Source organism: Emys orbicularis, chromosome 7 (assembly GCF_028017835.1).
Source record: "Emys orbicularis isolate rEmyOrb1 chromosome 7, rEmyOrb1.hap1, whole genome shotgun sequence".
NCBI lineage: Eukaryota > Metazoa > Chordata > Testudines > Emydidae > Emys > Emys orbicularis.
Genome location: NC_088689.1, coordinates 1091391 through 1111078, shown reverse-complemented (window position 1 = coordinate 1111078; position 19688 = coordinate 1091391). Strand labels below are relative to the sequence as shown.

The 19688-nt window shown below is 67.9% G+C and overlaps 1 protein-coding gene across 1 annotated transcript; it reads right to left on the bottom strand.

Moving 5' to 3' along the window:
* Nucleotides 1-8334: 8334 nt before the first annotated feature.
* On the bottom strand, nucleotides 8335-17861 carry LOXL4 (lysyl oxidase like 4). Its single transcript, XM_065407837.1, has 14 exons — nucleotides 17600-17861; nucleotides 15841-16013; nucleotides 14782-14987; nucleotides 14310-14348; nucleotides 13898-14114; nucleotides 13186-13369; nucleotides 12390-12544; nucleotides 11752-11919; nucleotides 11327-11489; nucleotides 10774-11017; nucleotides 10079-10194; nucleotides 9169-9305; nucleotides 8718-8829; nucleotides 8335-8405 (listed from the first exon to the last, which is right to left on the bottom strand). The coding sequence occupies exons 1-14, from the start codon at nucleotides 17859-17861 to the stop codon at nucleotides 8335-8337; spliced, it is 2247 nt and encodes a 748-aa protein (XP_065263909.1).
* Nucleotides 17862-19688: the final 1827 nt, after the last annotated feature.

Here is a 19688-nt window from a genome sequence, read left to right as displayed (position 1 = left end):
CCCACACAGGCTGGCTGGGCTGTGTCAGTGGGGGGAAGGGGAGAGGCCCGTCTGGAGCCTGGTGGGGGGAGAGGGGTCTGGCTGACAAAACGCAGCAGCTGTTTGTATTAGGACTCTTAGTGGGGGTGGGCTGGCAGGCCCTGCCGCCGGTGTGTGCGCCCCTGGGGGGGGCCTGGCAGGCCCTGCCGCCGGTGTGTGCGCCCCTGGGGGGGGCCTGGCAGGCCCTGCCGCTGGTGTGTGCGCCCCTGGGGGGGGCCTGGCAGGCCCTGCCCCCGGTGTGTGCGCCCCTGGGGGGGGGCCTGGCAGGCCCTGCCCCCGGTGTGTGCGCCCCTGGGGGGGGGCCTGGCAGGCCCTGCCCCCGGTGTGTGCGCCCCTGGGGGGGGGCCTGGCAGGCCCTGCCCCCGGTGTGTGTGCCCCTGGGGGGGGCCTGGCAGGCCCTGCCGCCGGTGTGTGCGCCCCTGGGGGGGGCCTGGCAGGCCCTGCTGCCGGTGTGTGCGCCCCTGGGGGGGGGGCATTGGCCTCCCCCGGACCTGTCTCTTGCCCTTTGAGACGCTGAAGCACAGGGAGTCAGTGCTCTGGTGCGCTGGGCTGGGGCAGCGGTAGCCCAGCTGAGTCTGGTGGCTGTGCCCTGTGCCTGGCACTGCCCGGGCTGCGCTTGTGCTGGGTAATGCTGCCCTGACGCACTGGCTGCAGCTGGTCGGTCGCTGCTGGGAACACGGCCTCCAGGCTGCCCAGCTCGCTTTCAAGGCTCCCTGCAGCAGCCTAGGACATGCGAACAGCCCTGGGCAGCGGGAGGGGATTTCACAGGACTCTGCGTGAGCCATGCCATGCTGAGCGGTGCTGTGCCGAGCCGAGCCAATGCAGCCTGGGGGTGTGCCAGGCGCGGGTGAGTGAGAAGCCGTGTGAGATGGAGATTCCCTGTCCTTTATTTTGCTATTAAATTGCCTGGTTTTTACACTGCCCAGAGGCTCCGGGCTGCAGATCTCTGTAGTTTCCCCTTGTAACCCTAGTGATGTAGGGTGCAGAGGGAGCTGCATCCCTTGTAGCTGCCGTCTCAGTGCCTGGGGAGGCTGTTTGGGACAGTGGCAGAAGAGCAGGAGCAGGGTATTCCTGGTGAAATGGTCAGCAGTGAAATGGTTAATGTATGGGCCTTTAATGTGTTGCCATTAGGTTTCAGAGTGAACAGCTTCGATGTGATGGGCTCAGACTGGCATCACGGGGTCAGGTTCTCGGGGGGAGGGCTTGGTGCCGAAAGGGGGGAGGCCCCCGTGCCGTGTGCCGGGAGGCAGGAGTATTGTTCTGCCTGCAGAGCACATGGCAGGTGCGCACTGGAGACCTGCGCTGCCCGGGCGTCTCTCCTGCCCTGGGGCCTGGCTCGGCTCTGGCATGGGGCCTGGGCAGCACGGGGTTAAGTGTCACCCAGAATGAGAGGTGAGACAGGCAGGCATTGGGGAACCCTCCCTCCCTCGGCACTTTGAGCCCCTGGCTGCTGCTCCAGCCTGGGTCCCACACGCCGCTTTTCCTCACCGTGTTTATAGAAAACCCAAACCCTTTCTGCTCAGAGAGTCACTCTGAGAAGGAGCCCAAGGGCCATAGTCCGGGCACAGGCTCCTGCGGGCTGTGGGGCGAGTGAGATGCCTCCCGGGTACCTTGGGAAACGGGACAGTTTCAGGGGATTTCAGTCAGTTCCAGCCAGTTCTAACGGCCCCGTGCAGGGCGCAGGGCCCGGCCCCGGGAGCTCCCACCCGGGACGAGGCGCTGGGGAAGTTGGGGCCTGCTGGGAAGCTTCGCTATACACCAGTCCCATCTCAGAGCTCTCTGAGCGCTGGGCCAGGCAGGTCGTGCCCACTCTTGGCCCCATTCGGTCCCTGGGGGGAACCTCTTCAGTGCGACAGCCCTTCTCGGGGGTCCACTCTCCTTCGGGGTTAGGCCCCTCCACCTCCTGGAGCCGCACCTCTCTGAGCCTTAGCACGTCTGTCTCTGCCGTGGGCCCCCTCGGGGAGTCCCCTCGCTCTGGACCCCCGCGGCCTCCACTCCCAGAGGGAATAATGCCCCCCCCCCCCCCGTTCTATAGCTTGGAGCGACTCTCAGCCAGCGTAACACAGGAGGGTTTATTGAGTGTTTGAACCCAGCACAGGAAACTCTCAGGGCCTCAGGCCTGGCCTCCCTCAGCCCAGCACATCCCAGTCTCCTTGCATCCAGGTGGGCTCTGCCTGCTCCCCCTCTCCAGCCCGGAGCCCCCTTGCTTCCCAGCTGGGCATCTGAGATCCCCGGCCCCAAACCCCCTCTGTCCATTGTCTTCTCTCCAGGGAAACAGGGTCGTAAACTGGGTCGTCTGGGCCTCCTCTCCTCTCTTCTGTCCTCTGGCCCCTCTGGCTGGAACCGGCTGGTCAGGTCACCGGGGTCCTCTCTTCACAGCCCATTGTCCTCCCACTGCCCAGAATCAGCTGTGACTCCTGAGCTGGGCCTCCCGGTCATCAGGTCACCAGTCGCTGGGGTGTCCCTCCTCCAGGCCATTGGCTGGGGTCCCAAGTTCCCTCTCTGGTTCTCTGTAACCACAAACTCCCTCTTCCCTCACCTCGTTAAACCAGTAACATCCAGGGACACTGAGTCCCACCCCTATCACATGCAAACCATTGGAAAAAACAAGAAAATCCCCCACTTCGTCACACGGGCCAGCAGGCACAGGCACACTCGGGGGTTCCCGGGGGAACGTAGCCAGCGGCCGAAGGGCAGGGCCCCCTGTCTCTGAAGGAACGGCTTCAGCTGGCAGCCGCTGTGCCCTGTGACCACCGCGTCCCGTAAATAGCAGCCACCACTTAGTGCAGCGAGAGCATCGGCCTGTGGGCACACGCGCCGCTTCCGCCTCTGTCTGTCGGAAAGGTCACGGGCTGGTTTCCGGGCACTTGGCCACTTAGCAGCCCCTGCAGAGCAGCCGCAAACAAGGGGCCGTGTGTGCTGTGTGCACAGGGGAGGAGAGCGGCCCAGAGCCCTGCCACCGAGCTGGGTTTGACATGGGGGGAGCAGCTCCAGTAACTCCTGCTCCCGCTGGACACAGCTGCTAGGGCAGGGAATGGGCAGTGCCCAGAGAGCCGGGGCCCCGCTCTAGAGGAGGTGAGGGCTGCTGTGGCAAGAGGTGCTGCATGGGGCCTGCAGGCAGCGGGCACAATGCTCCTGCTGCCACCGTGGGAGAGCACTTCTCCCCCGAGAGCCCTGGCAGGGCTAAGGGGGCAGTGAAGGCAGCCCAGGCGGCGCCCCAGGGACTCTGGCCACGCACAGGGCCTGGCCGGGGCCGTGAGTGGCAGGTCCCAAGGAAGCTCTCCTGGCAGGAATGTGCTGGCTGGCAGCTTGTTTACTTCCTGCCCAGGGCAGTGGGGTGTGTCCTGTCTAGGAAGGAGCAGGCGGCAGCCCCTCTGCGGGGCGTGTGATGTGGGCAGCATTCCGGGACATGGGCGGGCGGGCGGGTGGCTTCCTGCCCAGCACCGTGGGACCTGCTTTTCCTGGCGCTCGCAGTAGCTCTAACCACCTGGCAGCCCCGGGCCCCTCCTGCTCATCGGAAACAGCTTCCTCCTACGCTGGGCTGCTGTGTGCCCCTGGATGGCAGGTGCGGCCTGGCGGGGAACTGAAGGTGACTGCCCCATTCATCTCACGCTGCCCTTGGGAGACAGGACCTGCGTGGGACGGGCCAGTCCCATTGCCCCCAGGAGCCCTGGACTGGGCTTCTCGGGTGACCTGCCCATGGGGCCCATTTCCCCAGCCCATCATGCTGGGCGGTCATGCCCTGCCCAGGGCATTGTGCCCCTAGCAGTAGCCGTGTCCGTCGGTCTAGCAGGATGGCAGCTCCTGGTCTGGGGGCAGGGAGTTCACACCGCCCTGGCTAACCTGGGCAGTGCTGTTCCCTTCAGTCAGCCCATAGCAATGTCCTTAGCCGCCCCCTTGTCCGTGTGCCCTGAGCCGGGCTGACAGCAGCCAGACGCCCTGCCTTGTGCCAGGCGCTAGTTACTGTCTGGCATGTCTCCTGGTATTCGTCTCTTCTGGAGGTTAAACAGCCCTGCCCCATGGCCTCTCTCCCCACAGGTCCTGGAGCGGAAGATGGGGCAGGGATCTCTGGAAACTTACCCTCTTCCCTGCACTGCCCCTGAAGCTCTGGCTAGCTGGACTGTTGGTCTGACCCGCTCTGGCCGTGCTCATGGTCTGCTGTAACTGTTCGGAGCTGGGGCCCTGAATTGAGCAGAGGGCCAGCCACGGGCACCGCTGCCGTTCCGTGACATTATCGCGTTTCTATCCCATTCGTTACCCACCCTAACCATGGGGCCGTGCGGCTGGCAATGCTGCCCAGAGATGGTCAGAGCGATGCTCTCGTCTCTTCTTGGAGCAGCTACGGTTCATCTAGAACCAGGCAACGGGTGGGAACAGTTTGTATTTTACTTTGCACTTGCCGGCACCAAATGTCATCTGCCGTTGTGCTGCCAGCTCCCCTCGCTCGCCCCCAGCCTGCTGTGGGCCTGATGACCTGAAATAACGCTGGGGCCTCGGGCAATGTGGGTCCCTCCTTTCCAGCTCCTTGGGAGCAGCGCGCGTAGCCACCCCGGTCCTCGGGCTGCCTGACGCTTCTCGCTGTGTGACCGTTTTCAGTGTGAGCCAAGCTTGACCCCGGGCGCCTTCAAGGAAGTGTCAGCCGGAGCCACCAGGACGGGGGCGTACGTCAGTTTGTCCCTGTTACAGAATTCGTACAGCCGTGTACTGGAGCCGCTGTAGCACCCCCATGCTGGGGCACAGGGGCATGAACTTGGGCGGGGGCAGAGGCGTCCCCCTGCTGCCAGGGATGTGCCTTTTGCCCTCCCTGGCAATCTGGCCGCATCTGGATCTGAAAAAACCCTGTTCTCCCTCTGCACTGTGCGTGCTCCAAGCCCTGGCTCCGGCACGTCACCCCACTGCGTGTGCGGCATCCCCTGGAGCGACAGCGGTCTCTGGGCCCGCCGGCTCCTGGGGAAAGCAGCACCTTGGGGAGCCTGGCTGGCTGTGCGCTCTATGATCCCCGGCAGGGTGGGGAGCAGGAGTGGCTGGGCCTGGGCGGGTTGAGGGGCAGGAGTGGGGGTGGGAGGACTGGGACAAGGACAGGGCTGGGGGGGAGGGGGGGTTTGAGGCAGAAGGGTCAGGCAGACCTGTGCCCCCCACCCCCAGAAGCTGGCCTAGAGTCCAGGATTCCTGCCTGTCTGCATTCTGCTGCGGGCCGAGCTGTGAACTCGGCAAAGCGTGTGTCTCGCCTCCACCTCTGGCTGGCCCATAGTGGGGATGACAACCTACTGCTGCTGTCAGTTCCTCAGGTAGCTCAAGTGGCAGAGCTGTGCGGTGGGCCTGAGGTCTGCTGTCAGTATGGGGCAGTGTGATGGAATTTGTGGGTTTCTCAGTTTGCTTTTGTAAAAAGCTGATAGTGACACGCTGTAGTGAAAGCGCAATGAGGGGCCGTCCCGCACGCCAAGATGGACAGTGCAGAACGCAGGGGACCTGTGCGAAGTTTGCCGATGGTGGCGTGGCGAGTACGGCCGGGGCGTGTCCAGCATGACGGCGTCAGCTGGACTCCTGAGAACGAGCCTGTGAAATGCAGTCGCGCGCAAGACGCTAAGGCTGGAAACCAGGCCCAGGGTCAGGCTGTCTGGCTGGTGGGCGGTGGCCTGGAAAGCAGTGACTCAGGCGAGGACCGGGGGGGGGTCATGCGCCCAACTGACCAGGGGCGCCCAGCAGGACTGCTGTGTCCCTGGGGAGTGGCAGTCAGAGCAGGGCGGGGGCATTACCTCCGTATAGCGCCGCAGGGAGCCCGTCCCAGCTCTGGGGTGCGCACGTCAAACTGGGCGAGTTGGGCAAAGACTGATTCACGGCCTGTGCTACGTCAGCGTGAGACACTTGGCGAGGCTGCACCCGAGAGCTTCCAGCGGCTCTGGGCTGTGCCGCCCCCGGGCGACACCTCCTTCCCTCCTAACGACTCCAGCCCCGGGCGTGGCGAGAGGTCTCCCGCCGGCCCAGCGCTGGCCACACCGGCACGGAACTCGGGTGTACCTTGGGGGGTTTAGTGATAGACGTTCTGCCGCCATAGCCCATAGTGGAGACGGGCGTAGACGCTCCAGCTGGGCAGTTGATCTGCCCTAGTTCAGCTGGCCCCGCGCGCCCAGGGCGCTGTGGTGCTCACGGCTGAGGCGTGACCAGGAGCAGGGCAAGGGCTGAGCGCTGTGGAGCCCATGGCTGGGGCTGAGCCCCACGCCTGGGAACGGCTGCTAACCGGGCAGCTCGTCCGTCTGGCAGCCCAGAGCAGAGCCCGCTGCAGGGCTGGGGCCGGCAGCCAGACGCAGCGACGCTGCGAAGGCCGCGTTGCCTGGTGGGCAATGGCCCCCTGGAACAGCCTGGCCCTGGCCGCGGGGGAGCCGCTAACTCCCGGGGGCGTCAGGGCTCGTGGCTGACTCAGGCACATCCCTGAGTGGGGGCGAAGGACCCCAACCCCCCTTTCCTGGGGAGCTAGGTTTGTCCCACCCTGCAGGGGGAAGGGTGCTGGGCCCATAGCGGGGGAGGGGGGGTATTGCCCCCCCCCCCCGGCTTCTCACCCCCTGCAGTGCTGGAGTCACTCTGGCCACAGGCACTGACGGACGGCAGCTGTAACTGGTGCGGGGCCGTCGCTGTGCCCCTGGCCGCAGGGCACCCTGCACGGGGCAGCAGGGAGTGGAGGGGCAGGGTTGCCCACAGGGGCTAAATGGGGCTCAGCTCCCCTGTGGTGGAGGCCCCCAACCCCCACAGGCTCTTGGGGCTGTGTCCTTGTTCCCCCAGTAAGCCCCCCCGGAGCTGGTGGGGTGCACAAGCAGGGCCATGGGTGTATGGGTTGGGTGCTGGGGGCAGGGGGTAAGGCTAAGTCCAGTGTGTGGGGGGGTCCACAGGCTGCACGGCTACCCCCCCCCCCCGTGTTCCACAAGCCCCAGTGGGGTATTAGCGGGGGCAGGGCTGTCTGCTGTATCCCCACACCTGTCACGGCTCCCCAGCCCTGGTGCTCGCACAGCCCCTGGGACTCCCCTTCAGTGCGTCAGCCTCACCAGGGCTCATACTCACTGGGGTAAGGCCCTGGGCTTCCCCACCTCCTGGGACCCTCGGCGCCTACAGCCCCCCTGGGGCACGACCCCCCTCAGCGGGTCCAGCAGGGAGACGCCCTAAGGGGAGCCAGGCACCCCCGGGTTCCTTGCCCTGCAGGGACGCAGCCAGCGGGTGCCCGCAGGGGGTTAGGAGGGTCTGGCACACGTGGAGCCAGGCCTTGGGTAGCACCCAGAGCAGGAAGTTACGGCCTGGCCCAGCCGGGTCAGGCCTAGAGCCCAGAGCTCTTGGCCCCCCTTTTGAGTCCCAGTCCAGCCACGTGACTCCTGCTTCCAGGCCCCTGAGGGCCCCTCCTCCATCCTTTGGTCTAGCTCCTGGGCACCTGGCCCATTAGTGTCCAGCTGATCCAACCTGGCTGGCTTCCTGCAGAGGGTGAGCCCCGGGGCAGCGGTTGCTAGGTACCAAATGGCTGAGCCCTTCTCGGCTGGGCCCCACACAGCTGGGGCCCAGTCCCACCTGTAGCTCTGGGTCTCTGCAAAGAGCAAACAACCTTCCCACCCCCCCCCACCCCCGTTAACCAGGCACCCCCAGGGGAAACTGAGGCACGCACATGCTCTTCACACAAAATATGGACAATTCCCACTCCGTCCCAACACCCCCCTGTGGCCAGACACCAGCCTTCGACTTGCACAAAACCTTTATTAGTGACACGCTAGTGCTTGCACAAGTGGTGCTAGGCCCGAGGCCGCTCCTGAGACGAGGGGGCCTAGGCCCCACAGGCACAGGGCTGTGCTGGTCGCTGGGGTGGCTGAGGTAGTCGGCCTGGGATGGGATGCGGAGGCAGGCTCCTGCTGGAGCGTGAGTCGTGGTACCCTCCCCCCTGGCGTTAGGTGAGCGCCAGCCCATTCGCCCTTCAGCCCCAATAAATGCCAAGGCTCCCTGAGTGCAGTCACGGCTGCCCCAGCCCGGGGGGGGGCAGGGGCCAGTGGGAAAACAACCAGGACTGGGGAGGGCCCTGGCCTGCCCACCCCAGCACGGGCCTAGGAGAGAAGCTGCCCCCCCAGCACAGCGGGGCCTTTGTGGGGGTGCTCTCAGGGGAGCCCCGGGGCTGGCAGGAAGGCCCCAGCACAGGGACGCAGTGTGACCCCCCCACACACCCCAGTCTCCGCCCCCTGCGGCTGCTGTTCAGGGGGCAGCACTCAGCCCCACAACGCCCCCGTTTGGGCTGCTCCCCCGGCTCGGCTCAGCTCCACCCCACGTGCTTCAGATGAGGTTAGTGGCCAGGCGCTGCTGCTGCTCCAGCTCTCGCACTGCGTCGGCGCCGTACTGGTCACCTGGGGAGAGGAGGGACCCGCGTGAGTGGGGGACCCGCACCCCCCTGCCTGGCTGAGCGGGGGAGGGGCACAGGGCCTGTCCACTGGAGGCCCGGTGCCCACGGTTGCTCCCCAATGGGGTGTGCACAGCGCTGTATGCTGCCCTCCTCGGCCCCGGGCTGGGCCGGCTGCCCCTCCTGCTGCCTCGCGCAGGGCCCCGTTTCTGGGGCAGGCATGAGCACTGCTCTGCCCACCCCGCTCCCCTCGCCCCGCGGCCACGCCTGCCCCCCGGGGCCCCGCCCGCTCTGACCCCCCTAGGGCCCCGCCCAGTACCTGTGCGGCAGCCGTGCAGCCAGATGCGGTGCCCGTTGTACTTGCACTGGCACCTCATGACGTTGTTGGAGAAATCGGACTCTGCCACCTCGTGCTTGGGGTTCACGACCACCTGGGGAGGAGAGGGGAGGGGCAGGGAGCCCGCGGTGCGGGGAGCTGGGTCATGCCTGGCTGCAAACAGGTGCCCGGGCTGGTGGGAGAGGGGCGGGGGCCCAGCCTCACACCAGGGCAGCCAGCGCCCCAGGCCCCCTCCCCAGCCCCTCCCAGCAGCAGGCACGGCCCAGACACTGCACAGGAGATGGGCTCTGGCCTCTGGCACAGGCTAGCGGGTTCCCCAGGACAGAGCCAGGCCTGAGTTTGGCACCTGGAGTGGGCCTGGGGGGGGAGACAGACCGGGGGAGGGCAGCATCGCCTGCTGGAGGGGCGCGGGCCCCGGGCACTCGGCTCCTACCTGTAGGACGTAGCTGCCGGGCCCCACGTCGCTGATGTCCACCCACTGGCAGTCGATGTCGTGCCGGTAGGTGTCCCAGCACCCCGCACTCACGCCCTGCTCCCCGAAGTTGGCACATGCGAAGCGCCGCTGCAGCCCTGGGGGGGGGGGGGGGAGGGAGGAAGAGAGAGAGAGATGGTGAGGGGACAGGATGACTCGGGCAGCCCCCCTCCCCCAGTCCCACCTGCCCCCGCCTCCCACCCCCCTACACACCCTCACGCACCGGAGAGCTCTTCTGTGGGGGGAGCTCCCGGCCTGTCCCAGCAGGGGGCGCTGTGGGGAATGGGGCAGGAGAGTTGGCTGGGGGGGAGGGAGAGAGGTCGTCTCAGTAGGGGGCGCTGTGGGGAGCAGGCCAGGGCGCTGGCTGTGGGGGGAGGTGTCCCAGCAGGGGACGCTGTGGGGAGCAGGGCAGGGCGCTGGCTGGGGGGGGGGGGGGTGTCCCAGTAAGGGGCGCTGGGGGGCAGGGCAGGATGCTGGCTGTGGGGGGGGGGCGCTGGCTGTGGGGGGGGGGTCCCAGCAGGGGGTGCTATGGGGCGGGGCAGGATGCTGGCTGTGGGGGGAACTCCGGGCGGGGCAGGGTCCTGGCTTGGGGGGGGCTCCCAGCAGGGGGCGCTGGGGGGCGGGGCAGGGCGCTGGCTGTGGGGGGAGCTCCCAGAAGGGGGCGCTGGTGGGGCGGGGCAGGGTGCTGGCTTGGGGGGGACGACTCCCAGCAGGGGGCGCTGCCGGGGCGGGGCAGGACGCTGGCTGTGGGGGGGGTCCCAGCAGGGGGGGCTGTGGAGTGGGGCAGGGCGCTGGCTGTGGGGGGAGCTCCCAGCAGGGGGCGCTGATGCTGAGGAGGCCCTGGAGGGGTTACCGAGAGCCCGGCCCGTACCTGGGGGGCAGTTGGTGTCCTCGAGGCAGAAGCTGGCCTTGTGCCCCTCAGCCACCCTGGAGCCGTTGAGCGTCAGCAGGTCATAGTGGGTGAAGACCTCGATGCTGTGGTAGTGCCTGTAGGGGCGAGAGGGGGCAGGGAGTGAAGGAGCAGTGCCCCCCCCCCGGGGCCTGCTCCAGGCATCGGGCCAGGAGCACAGGGGAGGGTGTCCCCCACTTGGTGAGCTGGGCGGGGGGGGGAGGCTGGAGGGTGCCCTGGGCGTTTCAGGGCAGCCCCCCTGTCCCTGCAGTGGGCAGAGCCTTGGCAGTGCCAGACCCCTGGCCAGGGCGGGCAGGGGGAGGAGAGGAAGGAGCTGCCGGGGGTGGGGGCTGGGGGCCGACAGCTGGGCCCAGAATTACAGCTCTGCATCCAAATAAAGCCGTAATGACAGTCCTGGCCCAGACGCTGCCAATTACGCCGGGCGGGGCCGGCCCCACAGAGCCAGCCGGGGAACAGGACACGCAGCCAGCCGGGGGCCATGTGGGGCCCAGGCGTGGGGAGACCGGGCAGCACATGCAGGGCCCTGCTCTGGGGCAGCGGCTCCTCTCCTCGTCTGCCAGGCTAGCAGCCACCGCACTGGGGAGCTGGCATTGCCTGGGGCCAGCTGCTGGGGGGCCCCACTGCCCCAGAGCCCGGCCGTGCGGGGTGGCACTCACCTGTGGCACTGGTGCCAGACCCAGGCGTGGCGGCCGGTCTGGGGCCGGAAGTCGGCTCGGCCCAGGTTGTGGATCCGGGAGGAGAAGCGCAGCAGGCGCCGGTGCCCGTCGGGCCAGTTGGCGTGGTCGGCCGAGTGCGAGAGGCAGCGCTCCTCATGGGCGCAGTACAGCATGGCGAGCGGCCGCTCCTCCAGGTAGCCCGTCTCCTGCACCACCTGCGCGTCCAGCACCAGGTCCGGGGCGGCTGCAGGATCCGCGGGGTCAGGCTGGCCTGGCTTCCCCCCGGCCCCGGCAGGCGCAGAGCTGGGACGTTACCGCCTGGAACCTGCAGCCCAGCTACAGGCATCTGCTCCCCCCCCAGCCCGGCGCCCCCGTAGGACCCCCGTGCGACCGAGGGCTTGCCCGGCTCGGGTGGGCAAGATCAGGGGGGCTGAGTGCCGAGGAAATCCCCAGTCCTACCCCCGCCCTGGGGATGTGACACCTGCTGCCCCGCCCACCCCTGCAGGCTCCTCCCCCTGCTGCCCCACCCCCACAGGTGGGGCCCATCACTCACTGTCGGTGCAGCTGACCCCGGCAGAGAAGCGCCCGCCGCCCGCCGGGCAGTGCACTGGGCCGTGGCGCTGACATTGCTGGATGCTGAGCTCGGTGCCCGTGCAGTGCACGCCGCTCATCACCACCTCGCCTGCCTCTGGGCTGCCCTGCCAGTACCAGGTCTCCTGGGGGGAGAGAGAGATGCCCCAGCGCTCAGCGGTGACACGAGAGCCCAGGGCCAGGCCCCCCCATCCTGCCCCTCAGCGCCAGGGCCCCCCCATCCCCTCCCTTGATGCCAGACCCCCCATCCCACCCCTCAGCATCAGGGCACAAGGCCCCTCCCCGCCATGCCCCCCAGCAACATCCCCTGACACAAGGGCACAGGACCCCCCCCCATGTGTCGCCCCCCCAGCCAGGGCACAAGCCCCCCCCCGCCGTGGGACTCACCTGGAGGGCGTGGCTGGCGAAGCCCAGCCGCAGCTGCCTGCAGACCACCATGGCCTCGTTCAGCCCCCACCGTTGGCCGCACACGGCGCCCCACTTCAGGGCGCCCCCCACCGGCACCAACACTTCCACCACACCCTCCTCGGGGCTGCGGCCCCCCGCCAAGCGCACCTGGGCAGAGCAGGGGTTAGCTGCCAGCTCCCCGGATCCTCCCCCCGGCCCGGCGACAGCCACTGACTCCCAGCCCAGCTAGGGGCACCTGGGGACCCCCGTGCCAGCTGCCCGCCCCACCCCATATGTCCTCCGTGCCATTCACAGCCTCCTTCAGCCTGTGGCATCCTCCCCATGGTGCCCTGTGCCACCCTCTCCTCCTGCTGCGCCCACTGTGCCCATTCCCCCAGGCCCCCCAGCACCCAGGCCCCCCAAGCGCCCCCCAGAAGTGCCCCACAGCACCCACTCCCCAAGACCTCCCAGCACCCCGTCTCCCAGGCCTTCCTGCCCCACTGTACCCCATGGCACCTACCCCACCCCAGGCTACCCGCTCCTCCATGATACCACACTGCCCCGTCCCTGGCCATGCGCCCCACACCCCTGCCCCCCAGCATGGCTGACAGCCCCCCAAGGGCCGCGGGGGGGCTCACCTGGCTCTGGTAGTCCGTGTGGGGCACGTTGCACCGGACGGCAGCGTCGGCCTCATGCCGGCAGCCGCTCTGCGCTGCCTCCTGGAAGCTGCACTCCTGGAGCGAGCGCTCGTAGCCCGTGCACTGAACCTCGGACATGTGGATGGGGCCCAGGCCTGGAGCCAGAGGCCAGCGGCTCAGCCGGACTCGCCCCTGGGTAGCACTGAGCTCGCCCAGCCCGCCCGGGGCCCTGCAGGGACCCCTCCCTCGCCCCCCGGCTGCTCCGGTGCAGCCCTGCCCGAGGGGCTCCCTGCACAGGGCCTGTTAGACCCTCCAGCCCGTCCTGCAGGCACCAGCCAGAGCCCCCCAGCCCGAGAGGCCTCAGGGGCTGAGCCATCGAGAGACGGGGAATGCCCCCTCCCCGGGGCTTGTCCTGGGGCTCCCCAGCCGCCCGGCTCACTGGGGACTGGACCGGGCCTGGCCGCTGGTCCCTGATGTGCCCGGCCGGCCCCAGCTTGGCTCCCCGAAGGCCTCCCACGCCGGGATCCGGCCGCTCTCCCTCGTCCCTCCCAGACGCTGCACAGCCCGAAGCTCTGGGTTCTCCCTGCCGTTTCTGCTCCGTTCCAGCGCCCTTTGCCTCTGGGGAGCCCAGACCCGGACGCCCCGTGCCGCCCCAGAGCTCCCCCTCAGCTGCTCGTCTGCTACGCGCCCATAATCCTCTCCAGCCACTGCTCCTGAGACACAGCCCCCCACCACAGCCCCCGGGGTCCTGCTCCCCCCCACCCCCCAGCACCACGGCTCCCCACGGCTGGCTCACCCTGGCCCAGCTGGGCCCCCGCCAGGGCCTGCCTGGCCGTCCCGTAGCCCAGCTGCCGACACACCACGCTGGCTGCGAGCAGGTCCCACTTCTCGTCGCACACAGTGCCCCACTGGCCATGCTGCAGCACCTCCACCCGGCCCTCGCCCACCTGGGCGCCAGCCCGGAGACGCACCCGGGGACCCTGCGAGAGAGGGGCCGACGTGGGTGTGAGCCGGACGTGTTCGTGCGCACACCCCCACACCGGGGAATGGCTGGGGTCCCGCCTGTCACGGGGCGTTTCTCAGAGCTGTGGCAGGCTCTGTCCAGTACCCCATTCCCCGTAGCCAGGGCCCCCCACAGCCACCTGCCCCGCTCCCCCCAGCGCCCCCTGCTGGGACAGGCCGGGGCTGGAGCAGACAGGAGCCCCCCACCCCACAGCGCCCCCTGCTGGGACAGTCCAGGGCTGGAGTAGCCGGGAGCACCCCCCACAGCCTCCTGCCCCGCTCCCCCCCAGCGCCCCCTGCTGGGAGAGGCCGGGGCTGGAGCAGACAGGAGCCCCCCACCCCACCCCACAGCCAGCGCTGTGGCCTCGCTCCCCCTCCAGAACCGTTGCTGTTTGTGCTCCTGACATCAGTCCCAGGAGGAACCATTTTCCCGCCCGCGCTGCGGTGCTGCCTGTTCCTCGGGGCCGGGGGCTCTCCCGGGGGCCCCCCGGTCCCTCAGGGCTCACCTCTGCCCGCAGGCCCTTGCGGAACGGCTTGGCCTTGGCTGTCTGGAACTCGGCGCCCGGGACGCAGCTGACGACGGCGTGCATGCCGTGGGCACAGGCGGGCTGGCGCCGGGCGGCAGGGGACACCTGCACCGGGCAGTGGGACAGGTGGGGCTCCGTGCCCAGGCAGCTGACCCGGTGGATCCAGAACGCGTTCTTCTGGCTCAGGCTCCGCAGGCTGCGAACCGGGGGGGAGGGGGGAGGGGGCAGGGTCAGCTCATGCCAGTTCCTGCCCGGCCCCAGCGGCACCCCTAGCTATGTGCTGCCGCCACCCTGTGAGACGGGCGCCCCCCCCTGCCAGTGCCTCGTGGGCAGCCTGGCACCCGGCGGGTCGGCCCCACGTGAGGGAGCTCAGGCAGGGACGGGTCCGTACCTGGACTTGGGATCCTTCAACTTCAGGTTCCAGAGTTTCCTGCAGGGTTAGAAAGGGCAGGTCAGCAGGGCCATGGGCAGCCCCCCACCCCCTCCGCAGGGGCCGCTGTGCCCTCCGCCCCACCCCACCCGCAGTCCCCTAGACACCCTGCCCTGCAATTGGTTTCTACCCTTGGATCCAGGACTTCACGCCCCAGGGAGCCCTGTGACCCAACCCTTGCACCAATGCACACGCGTGTGCAACACTCAGCATTCTGTGACCTTGGACCCCTCCCCCGCCATCTCATCTAAGCACCCCAGACCGTTGCGAGGGGACCTGCCTCGACACCCCCCAGCCAGCCCCACGGCCCTGTCCGCAGGCAGCTCCCCTGGCGAACACCCCCTAGCCTGGCAGGCCCGGACTTGCCTATCAGACCAGCCCCCCGGGCACCCCCCCGCCCTGCTCTGCACACGCCCGCTGCGCCCGGCGCTACCTGTAGAAGCCGGTGTTGAGCCGCTTCTCCCGGGGGAAGCCCAGCATCCCGCACACCACGCGGCTGTTGTTCCTGGTCCAGCCGGCGTCGCACACCTGCCTCCAGCGCCCCTCGTGCTTCACCTCCACCACGCCCTCGCTGACGGGCACGCTCAGCTTCGCCCAGGCCAGGACTGGCTTGAGCCGCACCTCTTCCAGCTTCCTTCCCTGCCCCAGGCCAGATACCGGGTGAGAGGGGCCCAGGACACACGGCGGAAGAGAGCACTCGGGGGTGGGGCTGACAACAGCTTTGTAGGACTGGGGGAAGCAGGGCAGGGCAGCGCATGGGTGTGAGTCTGGAGGGGTGGGGGCAGGATGCCCAGGGCTGCGGGGCGGGAGTGAGGGGAGCCAGCAGAGCTGTGGGGAAAGGCCAGGGGAGGGATAGGAGGGAGTTAGGAGGGGGAGCTGAAGTAACAGGAAGGGGCCGGCATTAACCAGAGCCTGCACTTGCTCCTATGCACATACGGGTGCACGTACGGAGGTGCGCACACACACACACTCTATCTCCAGTCAGTATCCGCAAAGCGCATTGTGACAGTACCATGAGAATGGGGTTGTTTCTGCGCCCCCTCATCTCACCCCCGTGAGCAGCCGGAGTATCGGGGCAGGGAGCCAGCTCCCTTAGCCCCCCCCTGCAGCAGTCAGGGAGGCCGGACCCCACTCCAGCAGGGGGCACTGCAGTGAGTGGGGCAGGAGTGCTGGAGTGGGGCAGCTCCAGGCAGGGGCGTAGGCCCTGCACTGCCCGGGGGGGCTGGTGATAAGCAGAGGCCAGGCAGGGCAGGTTGAAGAGACAAGTCCCCTGGCAGAGGTGCCAGTCCCCCCATTGCAGCAGGGATCTGCCCCCCTGGGCTGTCCGCCCCCCAGGGCTCCTGCTTTGCACCCACTGGGGCTCCTGGAGGAGGGGCTCGGGCCGGTTACAGGGGTCAGACTAGTGGAAGCTCCAGGCGAAGCCGACCGGCAGCAGGCGCCCCAGGCGGGAAGCGCCCCCAGCCAGCCCAAACAGCCCCACGTCCCCGCTCACCTGCAGGCCGGGGGCTGGGCCCGGGGCACGAGGGCCGGGTGGGTGCCGGGCCGAGCACACGACGCCGGCGTCCTCTCCATGGTGGCAGTCACTCACGCCCCAGCCGTTGGAGTGGCACTCGGCCAGGGAGCGCTCGGTGCCAGCGCAGCGCAGGTTATCCAGCCAGACGGGGCCTGGCGCAGCACAGCGGGTCAGTGACGGGCCTGGGCCAGGAGCTCTGGCACCCCTCCCCCCCCCCCCATGGGCTCAGCAACAGGGCCCCAGGCCGGCAGCCCCCTCCCCCGAAAGCATCAGAGAGTAGTTATTAATGGTTCCCAATCCTGCTGGAAAGGTATAACAAGTGGGGTTCCGCAGGGGTCTGTTTTGGGACCGGCTCTGTTCAATATCTTCATCAACGACTTAGATATTGGCATAGAAAGTACGCTTATTAAGTTTGCGGATGATACCAAACTGGGAGGGATTGCAACTGCTTTGGAGGACAGGGTCATAATTCAAAATGATCTGGACAAATTGGAGAAATGGTCTGAGGTAAACAGGATGAAGTTTAACAAAGACAAATGCAAAGTGCTCCACTTAGGAAGGAACAATCAGTTTCACACATACAGAATGGGAAGAGACTGTCTAGGAAGGAGTACGGCAGAAAGGGATCTAGGGGTTATAGTGGACCACAAGCTAAATATGAGTCAACAGTGTGATGCTGTTGCAAAAAAAGCAAACATGATTCTGGGATGTATTAACAGGTGTGTTGTGAGCAAGACACGAGAAGTCATTCTTCCGCTCTACTCTGCGCTGGTTAGGCCTCAACTGGAGTATTGTGTCCAGTTCTGGGCACCGCATTTCAAGAAAGATGTGGAGAAATTGGAGAGGGGCCAGAGAAGAGCAACAAGAATGATTAAAGGTCTTGAGAACATGACCTATGAAGGAAGGCTGAAAGAATTGGGTTTGTTTAGTTTGGAAAAGAGAAGACTGAGAGGGGACATGATAGCAGTTTTCAGGTATCTAAAAGGGTGTCATAAGGAGGAGGGAGAAAACTTGTTCACCTTAGCCTCTAAGGATAGAACAAGAAGCAATGGGCTTAAACTGCAGCAAGGGAGGTCTAGGTTGGACATTAGGAAAAAGTTCCTAACTGTCAGGGTGGTTAAACACTGGAATAAATTGCCTAGGGAGGTTGTGGAATCTCCATCTTTGGAGATATTTAAGAGTAGGTTAGATAAATGTCTATCAGGGATGGTCTAGACAGTATTTGGTCCTGCCATGCGGGCAGGGGACTGGACTCGACCTCTCGAGGTCCCTTCCAGTCCTAGAATCTATGAATCGGGGGGGGGGGGCTCCAGGGGGCTCACTGACAATGGGGTACTAAACGGGATGCTCCCAAATTACTAGCAGACACCCCACCCCCTGGGAGAGCTCAGGGACTGTGCTTCTGACCACGTCACCCCTCCCCCCTGTTCCCACAGCGCCCCCTGCTGCGACAGGCTGGGGGGGGGGAGCTCCCCCCCCCCAGCCAGCTCCTGCCCCCCTCCCCACAGCGCCCCCTGCTGGGAGAGGCTGGGGCTGGAGTCGCTGGGAGCTGCCCCACAGCCAGCACTGGGCCTTGGGGAGGGGAGAGTTCTGCAGCTGGGGGGCTCTCACCCCATATCTCTGCCCCACCCCCAGGAGCCCACACTCCATTCTAGGGTAGACAGCGCCCTGCCCGGGCTGGGTCTATGCCCGGGAGCCGTGCCCAGGCCGCCCCGTGCCCAGCAGCGCCCTGCCTTACCTTCTCCTTGGCCATATTTGGCGCTGTGGGCCCACGTCACGGCCGACTCAAAGCCCAGCTCCCTGCAGGCCACGCTGGCCACGTGGATGTCAAAGTCGTCGTCGCACACGGTCCCCCACTGCCCGTCGTACAGCACCTCCAGCCGCCCCTCGCCAGCCTGGCTCCTGGCCCCCGCCAGCCGCACCTGGATCCGCGGGGGCTGCTGCCAGCTGGGGGTCGCCAGGCACAGCAGGAGCAAGGTGGGGACGGGTCCGGCCAGCATCACTGATCCTCCACAGACAGACTCCTGGAAACAGCGTGACATGGCGGGGGTCAGGGCGGGGGTCCCCAGGGGCCACGGAACGAGCCACGGGGCCCTTTGCCACTGATTCCAGGGGGTCAGGCTGGCTCGGGGGCAGGGTTTGGGATGGGGCCTTTCCCCTCTAGGGGTGTCGCTGCGAGTCTCACCCTGCTCCCCACGGGCCGTGGACACACGCAGCCCCCGGGTGCCAGAGAGCAGCGCTGGCCCCACAAGAGAGTCACAGCCCGACACCCGCCCCGGGCAGGCTGGGCCCCACAAGCGCGAAGCCCTGGCGGAGCAGTGCGAGGCCCTTCCCCCGAGCTGGGGCTGGGGGCACAGGGGGAGCGAGGTCCCCAGAAACCAACAGCCCAGGTAGCTGCTGGCAAAGATCCAAGGCGCGGCGGATGGCAGGAGGCGCTGCCCATGCCCAGCCCTGGCACTGCCACCCACTGAGCCACGCAGCCAATGCCCCCAGCGCCACCCAGCTCAACCCCCAGCAGGTGTCAGGCCCATCTCCCCCGGAGCCTGTCCCCCACATCCACTGTGCACTCCCCAACAGCCCCACAGCCCCCGCCTGCCCCCCAACACCCTCACATCCCACTCACCCTGTGCCCCCCTTGGCCCCAACATCTGCCCACCGTGTGCCCCCCAACAGCCCCACAGCCCCTGCCTGCCCCCCAACACCCTCACCCCCCCACATCCTCCCTCCCACCCTGTGCCCCCCTTGGCCCCTACATCCACCCACCGTGCGCCCCCAACAGCCCCACATCCCCCCTACCGGCCCTGTGCCCCCCCTTGGCCCCCACATTTGCTCACCGTGTGCCCCCAACAGCCCCACAGTCCCCGCCTGCCCCCCAACACCCTCACATCCCACCCACCCTGTGCCCCCTTGGCCCCCACATCTGCCCACCGTGTGCCCCTCAACAGCCCCACAGCCCGCGCCTGCCCCCCACATCCACCCACCGTGCGCCCCCAACAGCCCCACATCCCCCCACCGGCCCTGTGCCCCCCTTGGCCCCAACATCTGCCCACCGTGTGCCCCCCAACAGACCCACAGCCCCTGCCTGCCCCCCAACACCCTCACCCCCCCACATCCTCCCACCCACCTTGTGCCCCCTTGGCCCCTACATCTGCCCACCGTGCGCCCCCTAACAGCCCCACAGCCCCCGCCTGCCCCCCACATCCACCCACCGTGCGCCCCCAATAGCCCCACATCCCCCCACCGGCCCTGTGCCCCCCTTGGCCCCCACATTTGCTCACCGTGTGCCCCCAACAGCCCCACAGCCCCCGCCTGCACCCCCCAACAGCCCCACAGCCCCCCCCCGTGCTCCCCAACGCCCCCGCCCGCCCCGGTGCGCAGCGCCTGGCACCAGGGCCCCGATCCCGGCGCTCCCCACTCACCGCGCGGGCCAGGACCGAGGGGACGGACGAGCTGCTGGTACCCGGCCCGGCCCGTCCGGCCTTTTATCGCGGCAGCCGTCCCGGCCCCGCTCCGGGCAGCCCCCGCCTGAGCCCGGCCCCGGGGAGGCTCCGCCAGCAGCCTCCGCACAGGCGGGCGCAGAGCCAGCGGCTCCGGCCCCCCCGTGCGCCCCCCCCGAACCGCGCCTGCCTCCCAGCCCCGGGCCCCCGGCCGCCCCCCGCCGGGACCGCCGAGCCCCGCCGGGACCCCTGATCCCCGCCTGTCCCCCGCTGGGCCCCCCACCTCTGCTGGGCCCCCTGATCCCCTACCCCCCCCCGCTGCCCCCCCAACCCCTGCCTGCCCTACGCCCCCACCAGGCCCCCCACCTCCTCCTGCCCCCCTGATCCCTG